The 26,519-nt window shown below is 39.1% G+C and overlaps 1 protein-coding gene across 1 annotated transcript in view; it reads right to left on the reverse strand.

Moving 5' to 3' along the window:
* The window catches only part of LOC113407222 (inaD-like protein), a 212,845-nt gene that overhangs the window by 14,037 nt on the left and 172,289 nt on the right, over positions 1-26,519 (reverse strand). Inside the window, exons 36-40 of the mRNA XM_026655445.1 lie at positions 14,614-14,697; positions 9,539-9,732; positions 7,580-7,727; positions 6,308-6,394; positions 629-746 (exon numbers count right to left, since the gene is read on the reverse strand). Coding sequence (XP_026511230.1) covers positions 629-746; positions 6,308-6,394; positions 7,580-7,727; positions 9,539-9,732; positions 14,614-14,697 — 631 coding nt within the window. The remainder of the gene's footprint in view (positions 1-628; positions 747-6,307; positions 6,395-7,579; positions 7,728-9,538; positions 9,733-14,613; positions 14,698-26,519) is intronic.

The raw sequence follows: 26,519 nt of genomic DNA on the forward strand, positions 1-26,519 counted from the left end.
GGGTAAGTCTCTAGAAAGGATGTCTCAGTAACTGTGTTGGCTTTAATTAAAATATATCAGATATGTTTCTGAAGATTAATGTTATCAGTCTCTTTCAAGAGTTAATGATTTTGATTAATAGATAGAAGTAATTTTCTCTACAGATGATATCTATATTATATTGCACACAAATACAGTACAGAATGGTACTATGGGGGTATAAAGGTTCTCTCAGCCTGAGTTTGGGATGGGCACACTGCTAATGAGTTGCAAAGCTGGAAGTGAATTATGGAAGGCATGGCAAAGAAATGGCAATATTTCAGGCCCTCTCAGGGATAGAAGTAAGTGTTATTAACATAGGAAAGAATCTTGCCTATTCTGGGCCTCAGGTAAGGGAAACTGGGGAGGGGAGTGGGAAGTCTATATTTAGAGAAGAAGGAAACATTTCTCTGGAAATTTACTTAAAAATAATGGCATTTGCTGGAAGCTGCTCAGGGGGTTTGGAATGTCAGAATAAATCTTGTGGGAGATGGATAAGGAAACCAGATTCAGCTAATATAGGACTTTATTTTTAAACCAGCATAACAGAGGTTCGTGTCTCTGAGGAATAACACACACAGTGATTTTGGCATCTCTCTCTAGTTTGTACCTGAATTTCTCGGAGATGCATCTGCCGACAGCCTCTTGGTGCTGACAAAGTTCTGTAAGGTAGTGATGACTGGAGCCAGTGCAGGATGAAAGTGACTGTGCATGCTGTATTGGTTCACCTGAAAATAAAGATAAAACCAGTAATTGTGGGGCAAACCAAATGCACTATCCCCAGGTTTATTCTTCTGGAAGTGAGGGCCCATCTGTGCCAAAGAAGTGAAACTAGAGATAGGTTCAATGGTTTTCAGACTGGTTAGTTCCTGCATCCACAGGGCTTCTGCGCTGGAAACTCAGGCATCTACTCCACATTCCTCTCCAAAGTGGTCTATCATCCCTGTCAGACACACAATACTGGTCTTAGTCATAAAGGGCCAGATTACACTTCTAAGGCTACGTCTTCACTACAGGGGGGGGGTCGATTTAAGATACGCAAATTCAGCTACGCGAATAGCGTAGCTGAATTCGACGTATCGCAGCGGACTTACCCCGCTGTAAGGACGGTGGCAAAATCGACCTCCGCGGCTTCCCGTCGACGGCGCTTACTCCCACCTCCGCTGGTGGAGTAAGAGTGTCGATTCGGGGATCGATTGTCGCGTCCCGACGAGACGCGATAATTCGATCCCCGAGAGGTCGATTTCTACCCGCCGATTCAGGCGGGTAGTGTAGACCTAGCCTTAGATACACCTACGGTGGGGACCACCCAGGTGCTGATCTGCTCCTGGCCCCATGGAAGTGGGGATCAGACACCTCCATGGCACAGTTCCATTTGTCTCTGGGACTGCGTGTAAGGATGGATGAGAGGGATGGTGCATTTTCCATTGGCAGCCTATGGGAATTCTACAGGTGCGTTAGTACAGCCAGAGGGGACATCAGTTTTAATACCGAGCCTCTTTTGTGCTGGTGAATCCCCCTTTAAAGAGTGTGCCAATGGCTGCTGCAGGTAGGAAAAGCAACACAGTCATTCTGCCAGGGAGCTATAGAAGGCTATAGCCCAGGGGTGGCCACACTTATTGACCCTCTGAGCTGCATAAGATAATCTTCAGAAGTTCAAAAGCCAGGTGCACCTGCTGGGGCGCAGGGCTTCAGCTCCACAGGGTGTCTCTGCTGGGATTCATGGCTTCTGCCCTGCGGGAGGCACCTGTCAGGCTTGGGGCTTCAGCCCCGCTCCTGCTGAAACAGAAGCCCTGAGCTCCCCTCCACCCAAGTCTGGTAGGTGGAGAATGGGGGGAGAAGAGGTGTGGGGGGCTCCGCGAGCCGCACTTTAATTGTAAAAGAGCTGCATGCGGCTCACAAGCCGCGGTTTGGCCACCCTTGCTATAGCCACTGCAGAGGCTTCTGGATGTACGACCCTGTGCCCTTCTGCAGATCCCCGAGATTCAGAAATCACAGAAGATCCATGAATTCTGGTCGCCAGACGTGACTACCTCTGTAATGGAGCATGTTACACTTTGCTCCCACTCCACTGAAGGAATTTGGGGAAAAAATCTGTGGATTTTCATGGAATTTCCCTGCCTCGGGATTCTGCCAGAGGATTTTCTGTAGAAGGGATGGATTATGGGGCTCGTGTTTGGGGACTACACAGAGTGCTCAGCTTCCATGTTGAACAAAAAGTTTCTAGCCCCGTGCCTTGCAAAGACAGCCTTGAAAATGCAAATATATATCGTCTGAATTAGGGATGTAGGGAACAGCTGCAGGGCTCTAACTTCTGCAGCAGGCCACTGTGAGGTGGTGGGGACCAAAACCTCCTCTCTTCCCACAGACACTTTTTTCATGATAGGAGTCAATGACGTTTGGATTGTATCCCACGAATTGTCTTGCTGAACTTCCCCAAAATTCTCAGTCTGGCCCTGTGCACAAGTGGTTTGGGGCAGGAATCGTATATGCTTTCAGATGGGTGGGAAGTTATTTTTTGGGCCCATCTAAACTCTTAAACCTCATCAATCAAAGTGTCTCTTCCCTTGGACAACCTGGTGAGGGATTTGTTAGTGTGACAGGGTCGGGCCAGATGGCTACAGGAGAGTGATAGAAGGCAGATAGATTAGCCTCAGATTAAGCAGGTCCCTTTTCCCTGGGTAAGGTAACAGGGGCGGTTCCAGAACAACCAGGAACTTGCTGGAACCAATTAAGGCAGGCAGGCCAAACTGAGGGCTGCTGTGAATCTCTGAGGCGAGCAAATCTGCCAATAAGTGCAGGACCCACCAAGGCAGAGGAGGAACTTTGTCACATTAGCTAAGGCTGGGATAAATCCACCCCAAGACCTGGATTTGTATCCAGCGAGGGAGACTGTATTTTCTATGCTTCTTCAAACTCATATCATTCCTGCTACTGGCTTTAATGAGTAACTCTCTAATCCATGGGACATCCCTACTACCTGAGAGACGTGTATGTGTGTGTGTTATATTAAAGAATTAGACCGTGAAAGCAGAAAGGAACAGCAAGTGGGATGGGCCAATAGGATTAAAGTTGAGTTTGGTGATGGTAGAGAGAAGCAGAGGATCCTAAATGGATACTTTTATTTTGAGTACAGGTCCAATCCCTGGGTATAGAAAAGGACAGAATGAGATAGAAAAGTAAGTGGGACAAAGGGCAAACTTGTTGTTTGGATAACTAGAACTAGGTGAGTGACAAGCCATTTAATGTACTATTCATTTCTATCCAAATCTAGGAACAGAGGGGTTCCAATCCGTCTGGATATTTTCCACAGCTTTTCATCATCCCTACTTGAATCCCAGCGGCCAAGCTGCAGCCATGCATGCTTTGCGCCGAAGAAACATTTCTAGTCAAATAGATTTTCAAGCCACAAAGTGCTAATAAAATTTCTGGGGAATCAGGATTAGTGTTCCTTAGAGTGTATGGAGAACTCATTAGCACAAGCTCTCTGCTCTCTGGAGAGCTCCATGGACTAGTCCGGAATAAAGCTCAGAAATAAATGCATGTAGGCCAGACAAGTTTCTGTTGAATAGTTCAGAGTGAGGCAAATCTTAGATATGCAGTACAAACAAGGCACATGTGCTTATGTAGTGAGAAGGGGATGTGTACCATTAAATGGAAACAAAAAAGAGTGATAAATGGATTGTCACAAAATCTGTATTTACCTATGGAATTACATTCATTGCTGTGTAGTTTTATAAAGCTACAATAACACCTGAAAATCTTTTCTTTATAGTACCACAATTTACAGTAACTTAAGAACTGTTTGCCCAATCACCAAATTTAAATGTTTGGACTATTGGGCTAATGTAGAACATTTTAAAAATGTTGATCCACAGAGCGCTTACAAAGTTACAGCTTCAACTGATATAAGTTAACATAGAATACTTAAACTTTGGTGGATCTATGTGGAAAACTGAGTGGAAGCCAGGTTTTCAAAAGTCATTTCTTAGTTCACATACCTCAGTATTTGCAATTGACCTGCTTGCAAAATCCAAGCTTTGAGGTACTTAGAATTGCACATGGAAAAAAAGTACAAATGTTAAGGCCACTTTGAACATTTAGCCCTGGATTTCAAGAATCCACACATCATGCAATTATCAGAACTCAAATCAATTTTCACCCTACTTCCCCCAACTAATGCATATTCTATAGGACAGACACTTTCAGTGTCAATAATAGTAATACCGACCAAAACATGGCCATCAAAAACTCGTAAATCCATACACTTAGGCACTCAAAAAAACCCCCCAAAAAAACAAACCAAAAAAAGGACCAGATTTTCAAAGGTGTTGAGGACCTGCAGCTTCTATTGAGTTCAGTGGGATTTGCAAGTATTGGAGCACCTCTGAAAATGCCTAAGACACAAACATTTGAAAATTTTGGTCTGTGTGGTTACACAATGATACAGCACTTTTCATCTGAGGAACATCTGAGTTTTACATACACCCCGTCAGGTAAGTACGATCCTCATTTGCGTGAACTGAAACACAGAAGTTAAATGAGGTTCCCAAGGTCTCGGATAACATGTTAGTAGCAGTCACCTGGGGTGTGTTGTATAGTGCTTAGAGTATGCTGGGTTCTATTCCTGGAGGAGTTCCTGCTGTGCTTTGCCGCCATCATAATTCTACGTATTAACTTTGGCTCAAAGCCTGGCAGAGAACTTCAACCCTTCTTCCTTTGTCGGGAACAGAGATTTTCAGGAACTCAGGGTAAATTTTTTCATAAGAGCATAAATCTCACTTTCAAAGTGACCTAGCACTTAGGAGCTTAAGTCCCATTAACTTTCAGTAAGACTCAAGACTCCTAAATGTCATTTTTGAAAATGGAACATAGGCTCCTGAGTGGTTATTGAACAAGTAAAATTTTCAAGTCATCTTCTCTGTTACTGACTTTGGAGATACATCCATCCAGATTTCTAATTCTACCAGGAGGAACAGCAGAAGCTGTCATACCATTACCTACACTATCTGAAGTGGAGTCTTAAACTTTAACTTTTACATGTGAAACCTTGCAGTTTAGGTGTTCCATATTTCCTTCTGAATCTGCACCTATTCCACTACCTTTTTTTGTTCTGTAGGTGTATCTACCCTTTCGCATCCACTCCAAGATTGCCCACAACCAATGCTTGCTTTCTTGCTGACTGACCCTCATCCACGCTCAGTCTCAGTATTTTTTCCTCTTTTTCAGCTACACTCTTTAACAATTATGAAGCACAGACAGGCAGTGCTGGCTTATTTTCCATGGACCAGATTTTGGGCAACTCCTGTGTGGCTCCACAAAGAGAGGAGAAGGCTGCAAAGAGCTCTCTCCTTTTTTCAGGAGATGATCAAGATCCTGCTAGGAAGCAGAGCCTTTGTTCTCTCCCAGCACATGTGTGGGTGCTAGTTACCTGAGAAAGAGTGGGGTGAGGCTGGGCTTCATACCACTATGTACTTGCCCATACAGCTGGCTGTGTACAGAGGAGGAGGCAGTATGCTGCATCTTCAACCGCGATAATGTGGTCTCAAAGCATTTCCTGGGTGCCCCAAGGGAGAAATCTGATTTGCACAATGTAAATACTTTGCTGAGTGAGCCAGAGTTCCCAGAAGGAATCTCTATTATGACCTTAAGTTTTCCTGGTCAAAACAGTATGATTCAGGTGAGACAGCATCCCATAATTCCACTCTCCACTGTTGCACACAGATTTCAGTTTTGATGGCAACACTGTTCACAGTGCAAGTGCTAAAAAATTGCACTGGTGGAAAAAGGAAGCATTTTCCTTTATTTTGGAAAAAAAATAAGTAAAGTAGAAAATTGTTCTGTGTGTTCTTTGAGTGCAATATTTTGCACACCGCTCTGCTATTATAAGCTAGGCAAAGATACACTTTAGTGTCATTAAGTTATTTTTGGTTTACAAAAATAGCTACAGGAACGTAGCATTCCAATTTTGGGGGGAGGACAGGCTTATTAGACGGAAAAGTGATTAAATGTCTGTGGTATGCTCAAACCAGAGACATGCTGAAAATGAAAGCACTGGCCCATTCCTCTTTTTACTTGCCCAATATTTAAGTGTAGGACACCTAATTTAAACATCTTGTAGATTAATGAGATTTACTTAAAACTACTGAAAAAGAACAGTATTGTATAATGATAATTTTAAAACAGTAATCCACGTCCCAGATTCTGTCAGCTGCTCCAGACAGACCCTCATCTACGTTCCATGAAGACCACAACGACTTTATTGTCTATTGATACAATTGTCACTAACCTGACTGCTTTGGGATGTTTTCTGTGATGATAACCAAGAACCAGCTCTCAGTCTTCCAATCTCTAGGTGCACTAGCCCTTGAGCACACTTGGAATATAATAAAATATAATACACGGTAGTTAAACAGGGTTACAATATTTCTGCTTTCCTAGACTTACTCACATATATTTTCAGGCCATAATGTTGAAGAAACCATTGAAAATTGAAACCTAAAACCTAATTTTTTATTCCATTTGTTTTATCTGAACAATGTAAAAGGCATCCATCCCAGATTCTAGGGACTTCATAGAAAATCTATTGATTTCAATAGAAGTCTTTCCATTGACTTAATGACCTTTGGATCAGGCGCTAGATGCTCAGCCACCCATTACAAACCAGCAGCAAACCCCACCCTACCTGTCCAACGGAAAACAATACATCAGCAGGAAAAATACTGTAAAACAGAATGAATCTGAATTTGACATAAGCAGATTCACTTTAATAACACGTCCTCATACCCTTGCTTGCTGATTCCTAGATGGGCCAAATCCTTGCCCTCATGCAAAGTCTGAATAAAAGAACTTTGCACATGGAATTTGGAGGACAGCGTCCTCTCCTCCCAACATAATTTCAGGTAGATGGCAGAGGTAGCAGGCTACAATAATATTCCCTATAGCCAGAAATAGCATCCACAGTCTTCTGTCCCCTCCTACACTAACACAGGCATTCTTTCCTTGGCCCATCCACAATGTCCTTTCCCACAGTCCCATGGAGAGTGTTGTGCATGTGTAGCAAAGGAGGGGGCAGAGTCTCCTTGAGCAGGCTTGTCCATGCCCTGGATGTATTTCTGGCCAGGATTTGTCCCCCAGTACTTCAGGGCAACAGCACCAACATGTGACGAAAGCCTGGGCTTGAACACATTTACACTGCAATTCTATGGCTGCTAGGTTAGTGCAAGCAAAGCCAAAAGCATCTCATTCCAATTCAGTTCCACAATTTTATGACTCTCAGCTTTCATAACATTTTCCCATTGCTTGAAATAAATGGTTACATTCTCAAATAAATGCCTAAAGTGATATCTGTATCTTCATTTTGCCACGATGTACTACATAAATATATATGAAGAGCTAAAACTAAATGAATCTCCCAATGTAATTTCCCTATCAAATTCCTATCTGTCTCGATAATCAGTTTCAGGTTGTCCAGGCTATGTGTAAATAGCACCCCAAGATAATTACCTTGTATACACTCAGTAACTGCAGTTTCATATCTAAGAATGTATTATGTACTCACCTTGAGGATAGTGGCAACAACCTCTTGTGAGGCATTCCTCATATCCTCCCCATTAACAGACAAGATCTGATCTCCTTGTATTAATCTCCCATCCAGGTCTGCAGCTCCTCCTTTAACAATGTCAGAAACAAACACTCCACTTCCATTTCTGATAATACAAGAAGCATATGGCTAATTACACAATCCACTAGTCTCTGTGAGTGCAATTCAGATTACATACATTTATGAGACATTAAAAGAAACTTGGGAGCTGAGAAAAACTAATTTTAGATTACACCTAACCTTCTGAGGTGATTATAAGCTACAGATTTTAAACTCATTAAAATAGGAAACCATGCACTATTTCCCTTTCCCCTTGTGCTATTAGTTCTGGTGTGTACAATCTGTTCAGATAAGAAAAGCATATGCTACTGTAATATAAAAATACTGCCCAGACACCAAGGCACAATCTGCTAAGGATAGAGTTGGACTATCTCTTGATACGCTTGGTAAGAAGTGGCTTCACTATAGATTTCCTTTTCCACACAGGGCCAAATGCTATCTCTTTTCTGCAGCCTTGGAGTGCCCCAAGTCACAGAGAAGAGCACAGCACAGAGATTTTTGTAGCTTGCACATGAATTTGTGCACCCTGGGCAGCACAGAGCCCAGCTCTGTGGGACGTCCCAAGTACCTAGACTGTGAGGCTTGCAAGAGCAGGGTAGAGGTGGGTTAAAACGCGAAGGGGACAAGACCAGTGGATCCACCAGCCACAGAACAAGGGAGAATTCCTTCCTCAGTCCCTGAAGAACTTCCTGGTACTTAGTTCAGCTACTTCAGCTTGGTGTGGAGGAAGTAAAGGGCCAAAGACAGGTGAATACTAACTTCCACTTAATGTATACATTATCTTTTATCCTGAAGGAACCTAAGTGCTTCACAAACAAAATGGTATATAATAATATTAATTATACACAGGGATAATTTAATCTACCACAGAAATTCAGCTAGCTCTGGAGGGAAACGCAACCGCGCCATAGGAGCACGTAGCAATACTACACAACAGTCTAGCATGAAGGCAGTGTGGGGAGGGCTGGAGAATACCATATCAGGTTTCAGGAAGTAGAATTAAATAACCCATATGAGAATCTGCTCACAACACCAGCATTAAACATCTCTTATGAAAACTGCCATAGAATCCTTACTGACCACAAGCCATTTGGATAATTACATGATGATTTTTTTTTTTTGGCAATAAGAAACAGCAGTTGCTGTGAGTTTTACACACAGAGACTGATCAATGACTTTGCTTGTGCTATAAGTTTTCTCTAGCAATAAAATATAAATTAATATACCACAGCTTTAGTATAAACAACTTTAAAAGAAATGCTTTAAAAATACATTAGTAAAAAGCCACTTTTACTTTTTAAGCAGCTATTATTGACTGTACCCTTTCTGACTCCACATTGTGTTATTAGTATTTTATAGTTAATGATTGTAGAGCTCTCTAACTAATCCTCAAAACAGTTCCAGGCAGTGGGTAGTAGTACTATCCACATTTTAAAGCTAGAAAAGCTAATCCAGGTAGGCTAGGACTTGCCAGCCGTCACAGACACAAGCAGAGTTGGGAATAAAACACAAGAGCGCTTAACTCTCAGTCCTATGTTTGGTCACTAGACCACACCCTTCACAAACTGATATTCTTAGTAATATTATGTTATGCTACAAAATGCCAAATGCTAAGGGAAACAACAAATAGCTGTGGGAATAGTGTTATTATATTACATACATGCCACTGTTATTTCTAGAGGAGTCTAAATCAAAACCCCAAATCTGAAAACCCCCACGGAGAAGTTCAGATCCCGACTTTTGTGGCTGGAGCCACTCTTTCTGTATTTCACATTCTATGTAACGGCTACAATTGTTCGTATGGCAAAATAAATTCTCACTTGAAACGCAGTTGTGGTAAAACACAGAAGTTCTTACCGTTTTCCAACAATGCTTAGACCTAGTCCTCTGCCTGTTTTCTTTTGTAGATCTACATAGAAAATCTCCAAATTCTCTTCATCTTTATAATGAGCTTCATCTCTATAAACAACCAGTTGCACCTTTTGAGGTGTCTGTCTCAAGGCTGTGATAGCTTCTTCATGACTAGCATTCCTCAAATCAATGCCATTAACCTGGAATAACCATCAAACTGTTATTTTTCCTAATTACAGTTTGTGACGTTGCACTCTATATGATTTTATAAATATATGCTAATGAGTGAATATAATGTAACTGGAATATGCTTCATGCAACAGGTCTTTTGTAAGGTATTATTACAGAGCTATAATCTACTGAATGTGATCATTCTATTTGTATAAATGTATCACTCTTGTATCTGAAACTAGAAATATGAAATATAACTCTGAGGGCCTATTGTAAATATGCAAAGTGTGGGCCATTAATGGTGGTTTGGAATCTTGATGGCTTCCATCAACCAGGACAACTGACTGTGGATGTCTCTGTTTGCAGGCAAGCCTTCCTGTAAGTCAGGCTGGGAGGAATGAAGTCTTGAAGTGACATGTGATCATGTCACCTGAACTGGAATCCATCTTTAACCTGGTGTCTTTCCATTGAGAAGGAGGGGGTGGGAACCCAGAGAGGGACAAAGGATTTCCACCTTACGCAAAAGATATATAAATGGGTGGAACAGAACAAAGGTGAGAGCCATTATGAAGAATCCCCTAGCTACCACCTGAGCTGGAACAAGAGCTGTACCAGGGGAAAGAATTGTGGCCAGGCCTGGAAGGAGTCCAGTCTGAGGAAAAAACTTGCTGAGGCATCTCTAAGGGTGAGAATATCTGTATTCAGTTTGATTAGACATAGATTTGTGTGTTTTATTTTATTTTGCTTGGTGACTTACTTTGTTCGGTCTGTTACTACTTGGAACCACTTAAATCCTACTTTCTGTATTTAATAAAATTACTTTTTACTTATTAATTAACTCAGAGTATGTGTTAATACCTGGGTGGGCAAACAGCTGTGCATATTTCTCTATCAGTGTTATAGAGGGCGAACAATTTAGTTTACCTTGTATAAGCATTATACAGGGTAAAACGGATTTATTTGGGTTTAGACCCCATTGGGAGTTGGGCATCTGAGTGTTAAAGACAGGAACACTTCTGTAAGTTGCTTTCAGTTAAGCCTGCAGCTGTTAGGGGACGTGGTTCAGACCTGGCTCTCGGTTTGCAGCAGGCTAGCGGGTCTGGCTCAAACCAGGCAGGGCACTGAAGTCCTAAGCTGACAGGGCAGGAAAGCAGGGGCAGAAGTAGTCTTGGCACATCAGTTGGCAGCTTCCAAGGGGGGTTCTGTGATCCAACCCGTCACACAGTTATTAATGAGCTTTACACCCCCACACTATCTGAGCCCCTCACAAACATTAATGTATTTATCCCTGTAACAGCACTGTGTGGCGGGGAAGTATTCTTACTCCATTTTACAGAGAGGGAAAGTGAGGCACAGAGCAAGAAATCGGCTTGCCCAGTCACACAGGAAATCTGTGGCAGAGGCAGGAACTGGACCCAGACTGCCTGGGTCCCAATCTAATGCCTTAACCACAATACCATCCACCTATCTACTGTATATTAGCCATTCTTATATTACCCTATGGTTTACCAATTTGACATGGTTGATTATTGACCTTGTGTATTTCAGTTATGACAACGCTGTTTTTAAAGTACTGCACAGCAAACCAGGGCATTCCTTTCTTGGAAAATATGGGTGCAATAACATCATAAAGAGTACTGTATAATAATTCCCAATGTTATCTAAAACCTTTTCAGTAGGTTCTAACTTGAGGCTTGATCCCGCAGTCCTTACGCAGGCAAAATTCCTATTGACTAAAACTGACTGCAAGATATGTGGTATTCAGTGATTCGGTATTTGCAGATATCTCCCCACTGCCTTTATCAACAGAGGTGAATAAAGAAGCCAGCTAGTGAAAAGCAAAGGAGAATCGAATCGACATTTTAGTTTGTCACCTCTCATCTTGAGTGGAGGTGACGGGTATAGGCCACTGTGGGAAAACTCACACTTGCAGATATCCATAGACAAAAACCCACCACCTACCATAACTTCAGACCAAAATTTTCAAACTTGAGAGTGCCGAGGCTCTACAACTTAGTGGCCTGAACTTCTGAGGTGCTGAGCACCATTTTCTGATGACCAATGCTGCTACAGTGCCAAGCTTTACACATTGCACTGTGAGCTTTCCTACGATGCCTTATACTGGGTCACCTCAACTTGAAGTGAGATGCACTTTTTATGGTAACTCTGTCCTGGCCTCTCCTGATCAGAAAGCTGTCAACTGGTGGCTTTGTAGTGTTCACTCTTGTCTACTGAACAATGGGGAGAAACGACCAAACTCAATTCATTTACATTCATAAAGCTACTTCCGCTCCCAGTATCAGAGGTGAAAGTGTTATCTTTCTCCTCTGCACATTATACATTTCTGTTGCTTTTTCTTTGATGGTATGAATGCTTAGATTCCCCCTCCCCCCAATATCACAATGCTGAAGAACAGAAAAAAAAAGGAAAAAATTAAGTGCTGGCTGGAAACCAGATCTTCTCATCTGTGGTAAGAGAGCATTATTTTCTCTAATTCTCATTAGTAGATTCACTATCTTCAAATGTAAACTTACAGAAAAGTTAGGAAGTGACAATATTTTAGATTTAAAGAGGTAGCTATTAGATGATTATTGTGCTTTGTTCCAATAGATGGCACACAAGACCACTACAGAAGCTCTCAGTTAAGCTTCTCAACCTAATCTGAAAGTATTATAGGTTAGTAAATTCAGATTGAGTTTGAATGGTGCAATGGGTCTGAGCAAATTTAGAAGTATTCAAAAAGTACTGAAACTTGGAATTCTGATTCCAGATCTAGCCAAACGTAGTATCTGTATCAATATCCTTTAAAGTAGGCTTTGCAGAATTCAATTTTTATTTTTGCATAATGTCAATCGATACCAATGTTTATTTTTAAACTTATTTTAAATTATCAATTTAAATTTTCACAGTTGTACAAAATTATGAGTTTTAAATCATCCCCCCCCCCCCCCCCCCCAATTTTTATCCATTTAAATTTTCACAGATGCAGGAAAATATGGGGGTGGGGGTGAGTGAGAGAGAGAAAATAATTATTTAATGACAGTAGATGCTGAGATTCAAAGTGTTAAAGCTTTATACATGTTAATACACAAATTGTCAACTTCACATGTCAAATTATACAAAGTAAAGATCCTTAAATCAAACTCTAATAAATTCTCAAGCAGCATTTTTGTTACTTTGCCCATCTGTAAATTTCGATTACCATCAATGGAAATATTCTTTCCTTGGTTTGTGTGTGTATGGTGAAATTGACATTTACAGATAAAAATCTAATCCTTCAAGCTTACTTTAAGCCATCTTCAGATTATCTGTTCTGTGCATTCATTTATTTGTCATATATTAAAAAAATTCTAGTGTGTCAAAATTTAAAAGTTTAATAGGGAAGATGAAACAGTAATTGTAGAATGTAATACTGACACAAATACAATAGTGTATATTTTTATAAATTACTATGCAGGGAAAAGGTCAGTTCTTTGTACTCTTAATCATACCATAGTCATATATTAATAATAAAATACACTAAGTTCATTAATTCTAAATAGGATGCATACATTTATGAATATGCTATACATCCCTATATTTTTCTTTACACATATATGTCTACACATGTTGTACATTTGCCTCATTAGGGCAGTTTTAAAGGTTACAATTCATACAAACATTATGGCATACACACATTTGCACCTTCTTGCATGGTCAGTGAAGAATTTATTAACCTTCTCCATTTTTATCACATGGTTAATAATCATATGTTGTTCAGACACAGTTGTTTATAAAACGAAAATAAATATAGCCTTAACATTAACAAAATATTTTCTGTGCAAGAGTTGTAAAAACAACTCCCCAAGTGCCCCTCACTATTTTTCTAACCCCATGCACTACAGCAAAATGGGTGTGCTGGGAATTTGTCCTGATCTGACAGCGAGACACTAAAAACAGCTGTACTAGAACCACCAGAGCCTGTCTCAAGTCTAATTTGCAGTCAACAACATCCCTCTCTTAACCCTCTCCTCTCTAGATTTCCATATATTTGAATTTCCAATTGTCTCTAACAATTATGGTGCCAGTCTTTTTGTTACATTAAGGTACAAATAAAATTGTTCTGGTGACCATGTGCATATAGAACTAGTCAATCAAATTACTCTAATTATATAAGCAAAATACAAGCCTAAAGGTTTTACACCACAGACTAAGCTCCATAGATCAGCCTGCATGAATAGTTTGGAATGACTCTGCAGTCACCCACTTATTTGCACAATATCCTGCAAAGCTCAGCTTTTATGCCCATGTATAGTTACAGACAAGCAGTTAGACAATACATTAAAAAATAAACCATAAACACTCTTTTTCTCAGTATAATGCTTTAAAAGGCTCTGGGGTCCAGATAAAATATCAAGCTTATAAAAAGGGTAGTAAAAACGGTACACCTTTATAATTATGTTGATTATTGATGAAACATACACACTTACAATTATTAATCTGTTGAAGATGTTGTACTAATGCTGACCAGAATTGCAATGACATGCTCTACATATATATTGCAGAACATAAAAGCATAACAAAGGTACTAAAGGTTACACTATAAAGCAGGCTTCTAAATAAAAGATTAAACAGATGGATGATTCTTAACTATTGTACATTTGTACATGACATTGATGTAATTCAAAACCTATCTTGTCTGATAAAATGTAATCTATTCTCAAACTGTAATTGGTAATTTATAGCAGTTTGTGAAATATTTCCTGGGATTTTCTTATTGGTTAAAAAAAAAAAAAAGCTTCATGAACATAGTGTAACTGGTGTCTTCATTACAAGTATCAGAATCTACTAAATGGTTAGAGTGGTCCTCTGAAGAAAGCAATTTTGGATTAAATACAAAGCTATTTAAATAGGCTTCATAATTAATTTACCTCAAGAATCTGATCACCAGCCCAGAGTCGACCATCTCTAGCTGCTGCCCCTTCTTCATAAACTTCATGGATAACTATAGCATCCTGTAGAAACAAAATTTTCTGCATTAATTCTCATCCATTGCAAAAGTTTCTTAAAATTGATAGTTACTCATCCACATCACGCAGCAGATAATTGAGTACCACCATATTCAAAAGACACAGCATTCCATGATTTAGTTGATGTGAAGACAAGTAAGGCTGTGCTACAGATTATAAGAAAATTATTACACCCATTCATCTGCTATCATCTACATTTTGGTTAAAAATATTTTGCTCACCACTTCAGAGTAGTACTTCTTACTAGGTTTCTATCATTTTTATACATTGGCATCAGCAATATATGAACTCTACCTGAACTGGTGCATTAATATCATTTACTTTTTATGACAAATTTAAAACCAGACTTTTCAGAGTTATGAGTATTTTTAAGGGTTTGGCATAGATGCTCAACATTAGGCAGGAACTTGATGCCTTGTGGTGAATAGGGTGGTTAGATCTGCAAGAAATGAAATCCAGAAGAAATGAACAATGGTAAATACTGGTTTATTACTGAGGTTGGAAACTGTTGGCAGTGGCAGATGTAGTTCAGGGAAGGTTTCAGTGATACACTCTTATTGCCAGCAGTAGATGTCCCCACAGAAAAAGCATTACAAAGAGCATTTTCTTATTTTGCTAGTGCTTTCTTTTTGCATCATTTCCCTTCACCCCCAATACCCCACTGCAGTATTTCTTAGGCCACAGTTCTGACAACTGGCCTCATCATCAAAAAAGATGTGCCATTTTATAGTGTATATCTAAAACTTTTCTTCTTTTCTTGTCCTCTCCAAACACTGAAACACAAAGAATCATTGGCTGCAACAATGCAGCCGATAATCATGTGTAGTGATCTCAGGTCTGAGGGTATCAGATACCCATCTCTTGAGTAGATGAGGCCTACAAACATGTTATAGTTTCAGAGTCCCTTTAACAGCCCAATATATTATGAACAAACAGTCTTTCTCCAGGCTTTGTAGCACAAGGCTGTAAGGTAGCAAAGTGCAGACCCTGCTTTGGAGTCCCTTCCTGACTGCATATAAGTAGGAAACAGCTGCTGCTGGTAGCATATAAAGTGTGTTCATGTTTTTAAAAACATTTTTAGATGCTGCATATATACATCACTCATCGCAAGGTTACATGAGAAGAGAAAAGTATCTTTGTGTGATACTTTATTGGCGCACGTGGTGTAACCTGAACAAAGGGGGGGGGGGGGGAAATCAAATGTCCAAAGGCTAATCCTGTGATAAAGAAAATGTCCAGAAGCTTCCTCCATTTTAGTCCCACTACTGCTTGTTTTAATGATGTAGACTTGTATTTACAACTACTCTGCTCTTATTGAAGCACAGCATCATTATTGAACTCTGTTCTCTGATAAATATACACCATTTATCCAGAGCAAAACTGGCGAGGCGGGGGGGAGGGGGCAGTTATCACAAATGGATTACAGCTGATATAAATATCCCTGATGCAAAAAAAAAAAAAAATGAAATATCATGTTAAAGTGCTGGTGCTGGGGCTTTTCATCTTGCTGAAGCTCCTGGGGTGATGCTGACAAACATATTCTAATCTGAAGTTGGTCATGGGTATCAGCAATGAGTTTTGATTAACATCAGATGCAAACTGGTGCATTGGGGCAGTAGAACCAAGAAAAGGTATGCAAGATTTGAGAAGAGTACAGTCCTTCACATTTCTATCAGTTCTACTTGAAATACCAGACTCAGCACATGGCACATGTGAGGGAGAGTCAGCAGAGACTTGTGAGTCTGCAGTACACAGCAACAGGTTCACTTTTAGAGCTGGCTGGGAATTTTTCATGGAACTTTAAAAAAAAAAAAAAAAAAAAAAAATCCAGAAAATGAACCGAAACTATTTGCAGGGAAGGTTAGTTGAGATGTTCAGATTAATCATTTTTAAAAGGTCAAAATCAAACGATTGACCTGATCTGAAGATGATGATGTTACTGCTGCTGCTATTTTGAGATGTTTATTTCATGAAAAATTTCAAGATTTTGATTTTTTTTTTTTTTTTTGGTCCTGAGTTAGGACAGAGAATTTTTTCAAAATACCAAAATTCTCATGGGATGGGAAAACTGTTTCCCACCCAACTCTACTCAGACACAGAGGAGCAAATACTAGGGAGGTGTACAGCAGATACACAGCACAAGATATGCAGTATGGGCAGGGAGTTGAAACTCAGAGTTCTGAATACAATTTTTCCTGTTACCATGCAATAGCACAGTACGAGCACTCACAATCCTAATCAGGATTAGGCCTCAGTGCCCTGGGCATTGTACAAATACATGGATAAACACACTTCGTATCTGGAGAGCTGATGTAAGGATTGGAGATAAACCTGTATAAAACACTTCCATTATCACGATTTTAAATAAATACTTCATTAGAAACTTTGAATACTCAGTTTCTTTACAGGTTATTCCACAGTGCCTGTAGTGTGAAGTACTTTCTAATTTGGATAATCCTTGTTATAGATGGATGGTAGTGTTACCTGTAGCTTAGTTTGCCTAACAATTTCCATTGTAAGACCCCGTATTTAATTCCTGTTATGTAGTTTTTGTGTGTGTGATCAATCTAATGGTAGCATTCACAGCTCCTTTTAAAACCAGCTAGCCCAGTCAGTTACCAACCTTCCCCAATATTATTTAGTACATACAAATCTCCAGATACTTAAAAACACTACTGATGTCACCCTCTTTCTTGAAGGCTTAGATTCAGGAAATGTCAAAAACTATTAGCCTGAATCACTTACATTCATTATTTGAGAAAGCAGTTGGTTCCCCATTAAACTGGTGTCCTTGCACATGTTAGAAATTTAAGTGGGCTATATAGTCACAATTTATATACTGTAATAAAAAGAAAACTGTTCTCATTGCTACACTTATTCTGATAAAGAACATTTCTAGATTTAAAAAATGCATTTGACCTGCCAAAGTCTTATTTTTCTTACATAGTCTTAGCCAGATGATTTTAATCAGACTTGTCAAGTAGATGCAAACAACTTGAACCAATGGATGCTGATTGCACAGTCAAGATTTTAAAACAGCACTAAGAAAGAAAGTAAGAGACTGATCTTAACTTACAGTTCTAAACAAACAGTAATCCTTCCTCCTATATTTTCTGGGCTTGGTCCAAAGTATATTGAACTCTATCGTAGTCTTCCATCGTCTTCAATGGACTTTGGATCAGGCCTTATATGCATAGGGTATTATATTATACTGTTTTGAACATACATGTACAATTATCAAAAAACATTTAAGTTACAGTTAGGGATTCTTAGTGGCACTATTATAGTTAATATTTAAAAAGCTGCTTACATATTATATGCATGCTATATAGGTGTCTTATGTCCTGTCTTGGTCTTGTGCACTATCCTAGTCTAGCCATCCAACAACTGAATAGCAATCTGTAATGATTCCATCAATGTACAAAGATATCATGGTTATCTTGGGGGTCCCAAGGACAGAAGCCATGATCTATGGATACCAAAACAAAAACCACATCTACTGAAGGAGAACATCTACCAAAGGAGAATGTCAACTTGCTTTTAGTCAGAGCTTTAAACTTCTGAGGGCCGGCCATCCGAAGGCAGTATACTGCAGCAATGCATTTATTTTCTGATTGTGCTCTCTTATATTTATAAAGGAACATATGTGACTATACACATATATTTTTGGTCTGCACTATTTTCTTCAAAACAATCTGCATTTTACTAGAATCACACTGTACGGGAAACATGTCACCCTATGTGTGAACAAAAATACTGAAGAAGAGCTCTGTGTAGCTCAAAAGTTTGTCTCTTTCACCAATAGAAGTCGGTCCAATAAAAGGTATTACCTCATCCCTCTCATATCAACACGGAACCAACACGGCTACAACAACACTGCAAACAACGAAAATACTATATATTTAGAGCCTGATTTTCAGAACTAGTAAGCATCTGCAGCTCCTATTGGCATTATGGGTAAGCTCAGCACTTTAAAAAAATTGAAAAGTTAAAAAAAAAAAAAAAGAAGCTCAAAAATATATCAGGTAAAAGGTTCTTTAAAGTAAGATATTTATTTGCTACAAAATACAGGCTGCTTTATTTATTTATTTATTTTGGCAAAAAAGTGCCAGAAACGACACATTTTAATCATTGTGTATTTTGACAATGCATGCTCCATTAATCTCGGAACACTATACAAATCAGGAAGTGAAATACTATTTAATAGCTCTCATGTGTGTTTGAAAGGTCCAGTGTACATGCCAGGATATGCAAACAGCAGTGCTCCATGTTAAACAGGAAATTTTCAGACTTCTGCAATTTTAAACATCCATATTTATGGAACCAGGAGTAAAAGGTGATGGGAATATCTTGAAGCCAAAGGGAAACTACAGCAAGAGAACGGTTACTTACTTTACAGTAATTGTGGTTCTTCAAGATGTGTTGTTCATAGATTCGACCCTTAGTCCGCATGTGCACCATGTGCACAAGATCAGATTCTCTTTGGCCAATGGTGTCTATTGGGACTGCACCAGTGCCCTTGGTGCCCTCAGGCCCACTCTACCTGAGGGCATAAAGGGTCAACAGGCCCAATCACCCCTCAGTTCTTTCTTCAGTGCAGAATCTCGTAGGAATAGACTCCATAGTGGTGGGGGGAAGGGTTATGGAGTCTGTCCTCGAAGAACCACAGTTATTGTAGGTAAGTTACCTTTCCATCTTCTTTCAGTGATTGGCCGCACAGATTCCACTCTCGATGACTAACAAGCAGCTATTTGCTTGAACATGAGTAAGAGGAAGTCCTACTTGAATAGTGACTGCAGGACAGCCCTCCCAAAATTGGCATCTGATCTGGAAACCTATATGAGGGAACAGTGAATGGTAAATGTGTGGCTCAAGCTCCACATAGCTGCTCTACATATCTCAGGTAGAGGAATATTCCCCAAACAGGAGGCTGCCTGAGCTCTAATGCACTGAGCTCTAACATGGCTTGGGGGAATCTTTTCTGGATAACTCCTAGCATTTTCTTACATAGTCGAAGACCCACTCGCATAACCTCTATGTGGATATAGGTTGCCTCTAGACTCTGGCAGCAAAGGTCATAAATAGCCTGCATGTATTCTTGAAGGATCTTGTTCTGTCTGGATAGAATGACCAAGTTCTCATTACGTCAAGCGTGTGAAGCTTTTCTTCACACAAGGAAGAGTGAGATTTAGGAAAGAAAACCAAAAGGTGAATATACTGGTTCATATGGTCAGTGAAGAGAGAACAATTGGTCAGAGATCCCCTCCTATCCAGGCCTGGAGGTCTAAAAACCACAAATAGCACAGGCATCAGGGAATGAACATAGTTACCCACAGGTTGTTCTACCTGATCTTTCAGAGAACCTATGTGACTGTGGAGAGATGAATGAAACCAGCTTCCTAAACAGGAAAAGCACTGATCTGGTGAGCCCTCAGGCTCGAGAATCACAGACAATCGTGGGGCAATTTCACCAGCTGTTCTGACATAAGCGATCTACAGTTAGGTATATCCCATCAGTGGTAGACCTGAAACTCTACGTTTGTTGGTTGAGACTCCAACACACATTTGTTGAGAGCTAATGGCAACTGAGTTAATCCCTTTGCAATATTTCTTTCCTCCTGCTCAGAAGGACAAGAAGTGGCTTTTCGACCAGGAGCCTCTTCCCAATGCAAGTTGGCAACAAGACCAATCAAGACCTTTGCAAACATTTGGGGCAATGGGGAAGGGGAAAAAAAACAAATGCAAGGATCATGAAACTAAAATGCACCCTACTAATCAATGACAGTCATCCTCTTTCAAAAGAAGTCAAGTAGGAAGTAGGAAGATAAGAAGGGATTATGGGGGAGGGTCTCCACAGAGAACTACAGTTTATGGAACCAGTAGCTGAAGAAGCACAGCTCCAGGATTCTGCAGAAGCCTCAATCTGTGTCAGGTCCAGGAAACACTGGAAGTAAAATACCAGGCTCAATTGGCTCAGAGGACCTCCACTACGAGATATTGGGGTTCTGGAGGAGGGGTGAAAGGGAGGGGCACCTCATTCCAGTCAGCCTGCTTGCTCAAGCTGAAGGATGGAGCTTTGGGGGAGTAGTGGGGAGATGCAAGGGAATGAGCCCTGCCTGCAAGAACTGAAGCAGAAAAGAGAGACCAAGCTGGCCAAGAACAAAAGAGGAAGTGAAAAATACTGAGGAAGAGAAAGAAGTGGAGAGAAGAAATCCTCCACTTCCAGAACCTTGGCCTAGACAAGGGAGGAGGCCTGAACTTCTGATGAAGAGGCTTCTTTTGCATGACACCGAATGGTCCTTGGTTACCTTGTCCAGATAGTCCCCGAAAAGCTTAATCCCCATAAAAGGGATATCAGTTAATTTTGATTTGTCCTGTCTCCAATGTGTTGTTCTAGTCTCTGAGCCAGATATCTAGATGGACCACCAGCACAACCTCCGTAAGATCTAGCCACCACTTTGGCACTGTCAAGGGCATCATCACAGAGATTAAAAAAATATTTGGCTTCTTTGTGTCTGAATCCTTTTTCCATTGCCTCTTTCTATCTTTTAGTTTTTTCTCTCCTAAGGAAGAGAGAGAGAAGGGGGCAGAGCTGGAGGGCTGAGACAGGTGTTCCATGCCTTCACTATCAGAAGACAAAAAACTGGAAGGAAGTAGGTAGACTCCTGCTGATAAGATTTGTCACTTATGGTAAGAGTTAACTCCTTGCTTCCCAAGAAGTGCAGTTATTTGCATTTCCCGTATACAAACAATGGGAGAAGAGAGGTATACAACAAATGCAACTGTATGGGAAGAGAACATGAAAATAAATGTCTAAAAATATATGATTAATGTTTGACACATTACTTACTGTGTCTCAGACTTAAAGAACAATAATATCGAATCTCTTAACTCAAAGGTTTTTAAAATAAACTAATTCCCAGAGGCTCTCTTAAAGGCAGTATTTTATGTCTTACAACTTCTTGTTACTTAGTCACAAGTAGACTTTATTGATATAAAATATGTAATATGTGAAGTATTCTATATAAACTCAAGCATTTCCCAAAGGGGAACTATGGATGGTAAATTGTACACATGATAATGTGAGCAATCTTTTGTTTAATATTCACAGTCTTATGAGGAAATAGTTGTATTCTGATTTGATTAACTGATCGTACTGTTTGCCTAACCCAGTATAACACATTTCAAACAAATTCACCATGCAGTAAAGTATATTGCAGCCAATAAACATAGCTATTAAAGTTGATAAAAAGGGCAGGACCTTCCAATGATTAGTAGTACTACAGGATTACAGACACATCCACTCACCCAGGGCAAGTAAAATATCATTAATTGTTTCATTATCATCAATCATCACAGTAAAGGGAGAGAAAACAGATTTTGTGCCTGACCTTATAAATCTGTCATTACACTTTTAAAGGCTGGTTCATGGATAACAGTAGAAGTCAGCTGGTTGCATGAAGGGTGTCATTGAAGAATTTGGCCCCATATAAGGATTTTTCCAGAATTTAAAATAAATCCAGCTGCTGGTTACTTGTAGGCAGAGGAAGTTACACCAAATAAACTGTGCTATATAGGAGTATTTGTTTCTAAATTCACAGATCTAAATGTAACCCAGAAGACAAAAGTTCAGCAAGAGCAACCAAAGGCTGATTAATAGCAAAATGCCTACCTTATGTAAGTAGTATATTTAACGTACCATGCTGTATGCAGAATCCTTTCCAGAACCCAGATGCTTTGCAATGACTAACATTCACAAGGGATTAACAGATACCCAAAATGCAAAGCCAAAACACTACTGTAATAAAACAGGCAATATAATGTAAAAATGTATTACTGTGTTAACAAAAATATTTTTCATTTCACAATACTGAAAAACTTTTCTACAGAAGGTCAAGAAAAAAAATCTGTTTCCCATTTAAGTACAAACCCCTGCATGAAATGTTCACTTGCCAAGTTCCATTTAAAAAAACGGTTAACCCACAACTTCAATATGAATATAATTTTTCATGCTAAAATATAGATTTATTTTAAGGAAATGGATAATATTTGTATTACATTTTATGGGCCTCTCTAGTTACATCTGGTCCATATTTATTCAAATTTTATTCAGCTTACATAATATTTTTGCTTACGGTTATATTAATTAAGATCAGAAAAGCTTAAACCTGGAAATTCAATGGCACTATTCATTAACATTCCTTCAGTCTGCAGTCATAGACATTTGCAAACTCTCCTTTGATTCTGAAATAATAAAACTAAGGTAATAAGATGTTTAGTGTAAAAATATATGACTTAAGTAAGAATGATAGAAAGAGCTATGAATCACATGCCAAAGCAAACCAAAGGTTTTGAAAACGTATACATGCTCACTTTAGAGGGAATAAAAAAAGTGCAGGACCATGTACAAAATTTTAACTCCCTCACTCTCGTTTTTTTAATTAAATTAAAATTGTGAAGGAAAATACCCAGGACCCAATGTATACCATAGGGTAGATCAGATGCATGAAAGAATGAAAGTGTAGGAGACATGAAGCCAAATGCTAAGTTGCTTCAGCTACATGTGAGGCACAGCTATTCCTGAAATAACTTTTTAAGATGTCCTATTGCTTTTGAATAGCTTTAGCTTAAATTTTGTCATTGATTTGAAAGCGATTGACCCTCTAAAAGTAGACACTTCTTGGCGAGATAGAGCTCTTGTGAAGGACACAGGTTACTGAAGGCTATCAAGTATATGATCTGTACCTCTTGTTTATTTTGACTCCTCTTTGTGATGACTTGTATGCAATGTTTTCTTGTTGTGGGCCAATGTTCATTAGGAACAAGGATGAACCCACCATTCAAGAAACCAACCCAGTTCTCCACTATTTCAAGTCAAAGACATTAACGCAGCTGACATCAAATTGCCTCCTATTTTATAAATTTGATGACGAGACTAACAACTCACAATTAATTCACTTATATGAGATACCTGTCCAATTTGCAATCCACACTGGCCCATCTGAACCATTTTACACAACTACACAATTAGGTTAGCCCACACATCAAAGGCCCTATCAACTTACAGTTTTCTATCTCCATTAGCACCTTCCTACAAAACCATATTTTAAAGTTAAAGTTTAGAGAAATTACATTAAGTTTAAACAAGGTTCTGTAGGAGGGTGCGAACAATGTTAAATGAGACTAGTATCTTATTTATACGTAGTTTCAAAGTTTCTACCTACTGGCACAAAGATTAAAGCATCTACACTATAGGTCTATTTAATGATTACTGACCACCTTGACTACCTGTTGATAAGTAGTGTACTTCATATACCGAAGACTAAAAAGAATGAGATGAACGTATGTCTTCCTTCCTTGAGTGCACACCATTCACCAAAGAGATGGAAATAAAGGCCCCGATAATTCTCGCATTTAAGTTAACAGTAAACATTCCCATTAACTTTAATGGTGCCCCCCAAAAGCACACGGTATTTAAGAAGTCTATGTAAATCCCAGAAGTATGATCACAGATACTTAATTCACACAGACTTTAAAAAAAAAACAAAACAGCCTCATTGATTCATTAACAATTCACAAAGGCCAAGAGGATGATGCCTTTATGACTACTTTTTGTTCCCAATTGCATTAGTTAATCTAAGGACTTGGAACAGGTCAACTCATGAGACTGATCAACATGTCTAGAAGTACTCTTTTCTACATATGATATAGTATCAGAGTAGCATGCTTGTGTATGTATATATTTGATATCCAGATATAGCTACATCAGACAGAGCCTAAAGGCAAATATTTTATTGCCTACAAATCTCTAGTGTCATTAACAAGACCCAAACTTTCATTAGTAATAATAATTAGCACTTATAACTTTTTATTTTTAAATCACATCAAAAGCATTAATTCATACAACAACCCAAGAGGTAGATATTATCCCCCATCTTGTAGACAGAGAAAACTAGATGTGAAAAGGGAGTAAGTGATTTCCTGAAAATCCACAGAACTTTGCAAGCCATAATTAGAAGCAACTTCTGACTTCCAGTGTTCAGATTACACCTATCAGTTAAGTATGACATTTTAGTTACATCCATCAAATGGCTATAAAAGCATGGTTAAGAAATTAAAATTAAATATTTTACCCTCAAAACCACATTTGCTTCTTCTCTTGGATAATAAAAAAAGATTTAAAACATAAGATTTCTATAGCCATTTTTGTTTATAGTTTCATTCATTGTGTAATAGACTATTAACACTTTGTACCAATATTCAGGAGCAATATATTACTACTATCCTCCGGGGGACAATATTATGCTCTTCATCAGTAGAGTAACTCAACAAATGTATTCCATTACAAACAAATTTTAGCACTAGCTCTTATTAGTGATTGTACAGAAAACCTCCCAAACTTCAACTGAGTGTAACCAATGTAGTCATTGCAAACAGCCTGAAAAAATGGCTTTAAGAGGTGTGAACTTGCTTTCAAAGAGGTGTTGACCCTGAAACTTAATGATGCCAACTTAAATGTCAATAGTGTTAACTATTTCATTGCTGAACATTTTAGCAGAAACATTCCTCACCATAGTAAACCAACCTAAGGCTTCTCCAGGTGCTAAAAGCCCCAAACTGTCCCCTACCTGGTACCAATTCCTCTAGCTTGACTTCCTCCTCCAATAAATTCTACAGTGAAGATACTGTATGCATTTTCAAGACTGCTCTTCAGTAAACTGAGAATTAAAAATGTTGGGGCACCATAAAATTAAACTTAATACCAAATTTGATTAACAGAGTACTTTTTTGGTTGTGTTTTTCATTTTCATATTTAAATCAATTAAAAATGCTTCATTTTTAAAACTTTATCTGAAGCTGTCACAGAACTTCCAACCTCACACACCACAGAACCCAGGCCCTTTAACACAGAATTTAGGTCAATGTTGCTGTGATGTATGGGGCCTTGAGTAAGTGCTATGTAATACCAGGTGGGTTCCTAAGGTTTTTTGTTGTTCTTTACTTCCACACTCTAAGTTAAAGGAGACTGTTTATATCAGAGATGACTTACTTGGAAGGAAAGGAGAAGCCTTACCACACTACTCTTACAAAATTCATTGCTGGTCAAATTCACACAGAGGCTTCCCCAATTTAACTGCTATAAAGGAGAGACCATGTGTTGAAGAGATGCAATGTAAGATAAGTGGGAAAACCAGCTCTCAGAATGAAAAGGATTAACTACTCCTCCTAAAATGCTAGGAGAGCACCAAGAAGAGAAGACAATCCCAACAAAAATGCTGACAGACATTTCAATTTTTCCAAGGACAGTCCTGACTTCTCCAGATCTGTCCTCCCAACAATTACATTAGTTCTGTCTAGTGCTCTCCTGCTTCCCCTTTGAGTGCAGCCAGAATACTCAATTACAATGCATGCACCTTGACAAGTTTTTTTAAACAGAATATTAAGGTCTTCTTTCCGATAAACAATATTTTAGTTAAGAAACTGCATTCTCATCTCCTGTGGAAATTAACCTCCCTGCAACATTCTGCCATATTTTAATGCCTCTAGTTTGTGACTTTTGATGATATTCAAGGTTATAACTTAAAAGTCATAGAATGTATTTCATTTTTAAGTGGTGCTTATTTTTGCAGGGCTGCCAGATTTACAATGCCAAAAGCCAGGGCAGTATATCATAAACTTAAAGGAGCTTCAAAATAATTTTGAACTGGACATTTCTATTCCATGAGGAAGGCTGTTGTGGTTCACTGTGTTATCGGTAAAAAAACCAGAGCAGCAAATGAATAATTAAATAATTTTGGCTGCAAATG

Source organism: Terrapene carolina, unplaced genomic scaffold (assembly GCF_002925995.2).
Source record: "Terrapene carolina triunguis isolate 2854851 unplaced genomic scaffold, T_m_triunguis-2.0 Scaffold210, whole genome shotgun sequence".
NCBI classification, from domain to species: domain Eukaryota; kingdom Metazoa; phylum Chordata; order Testudines; family Emydidae; genus Terrapene; species Terrapene triunguis.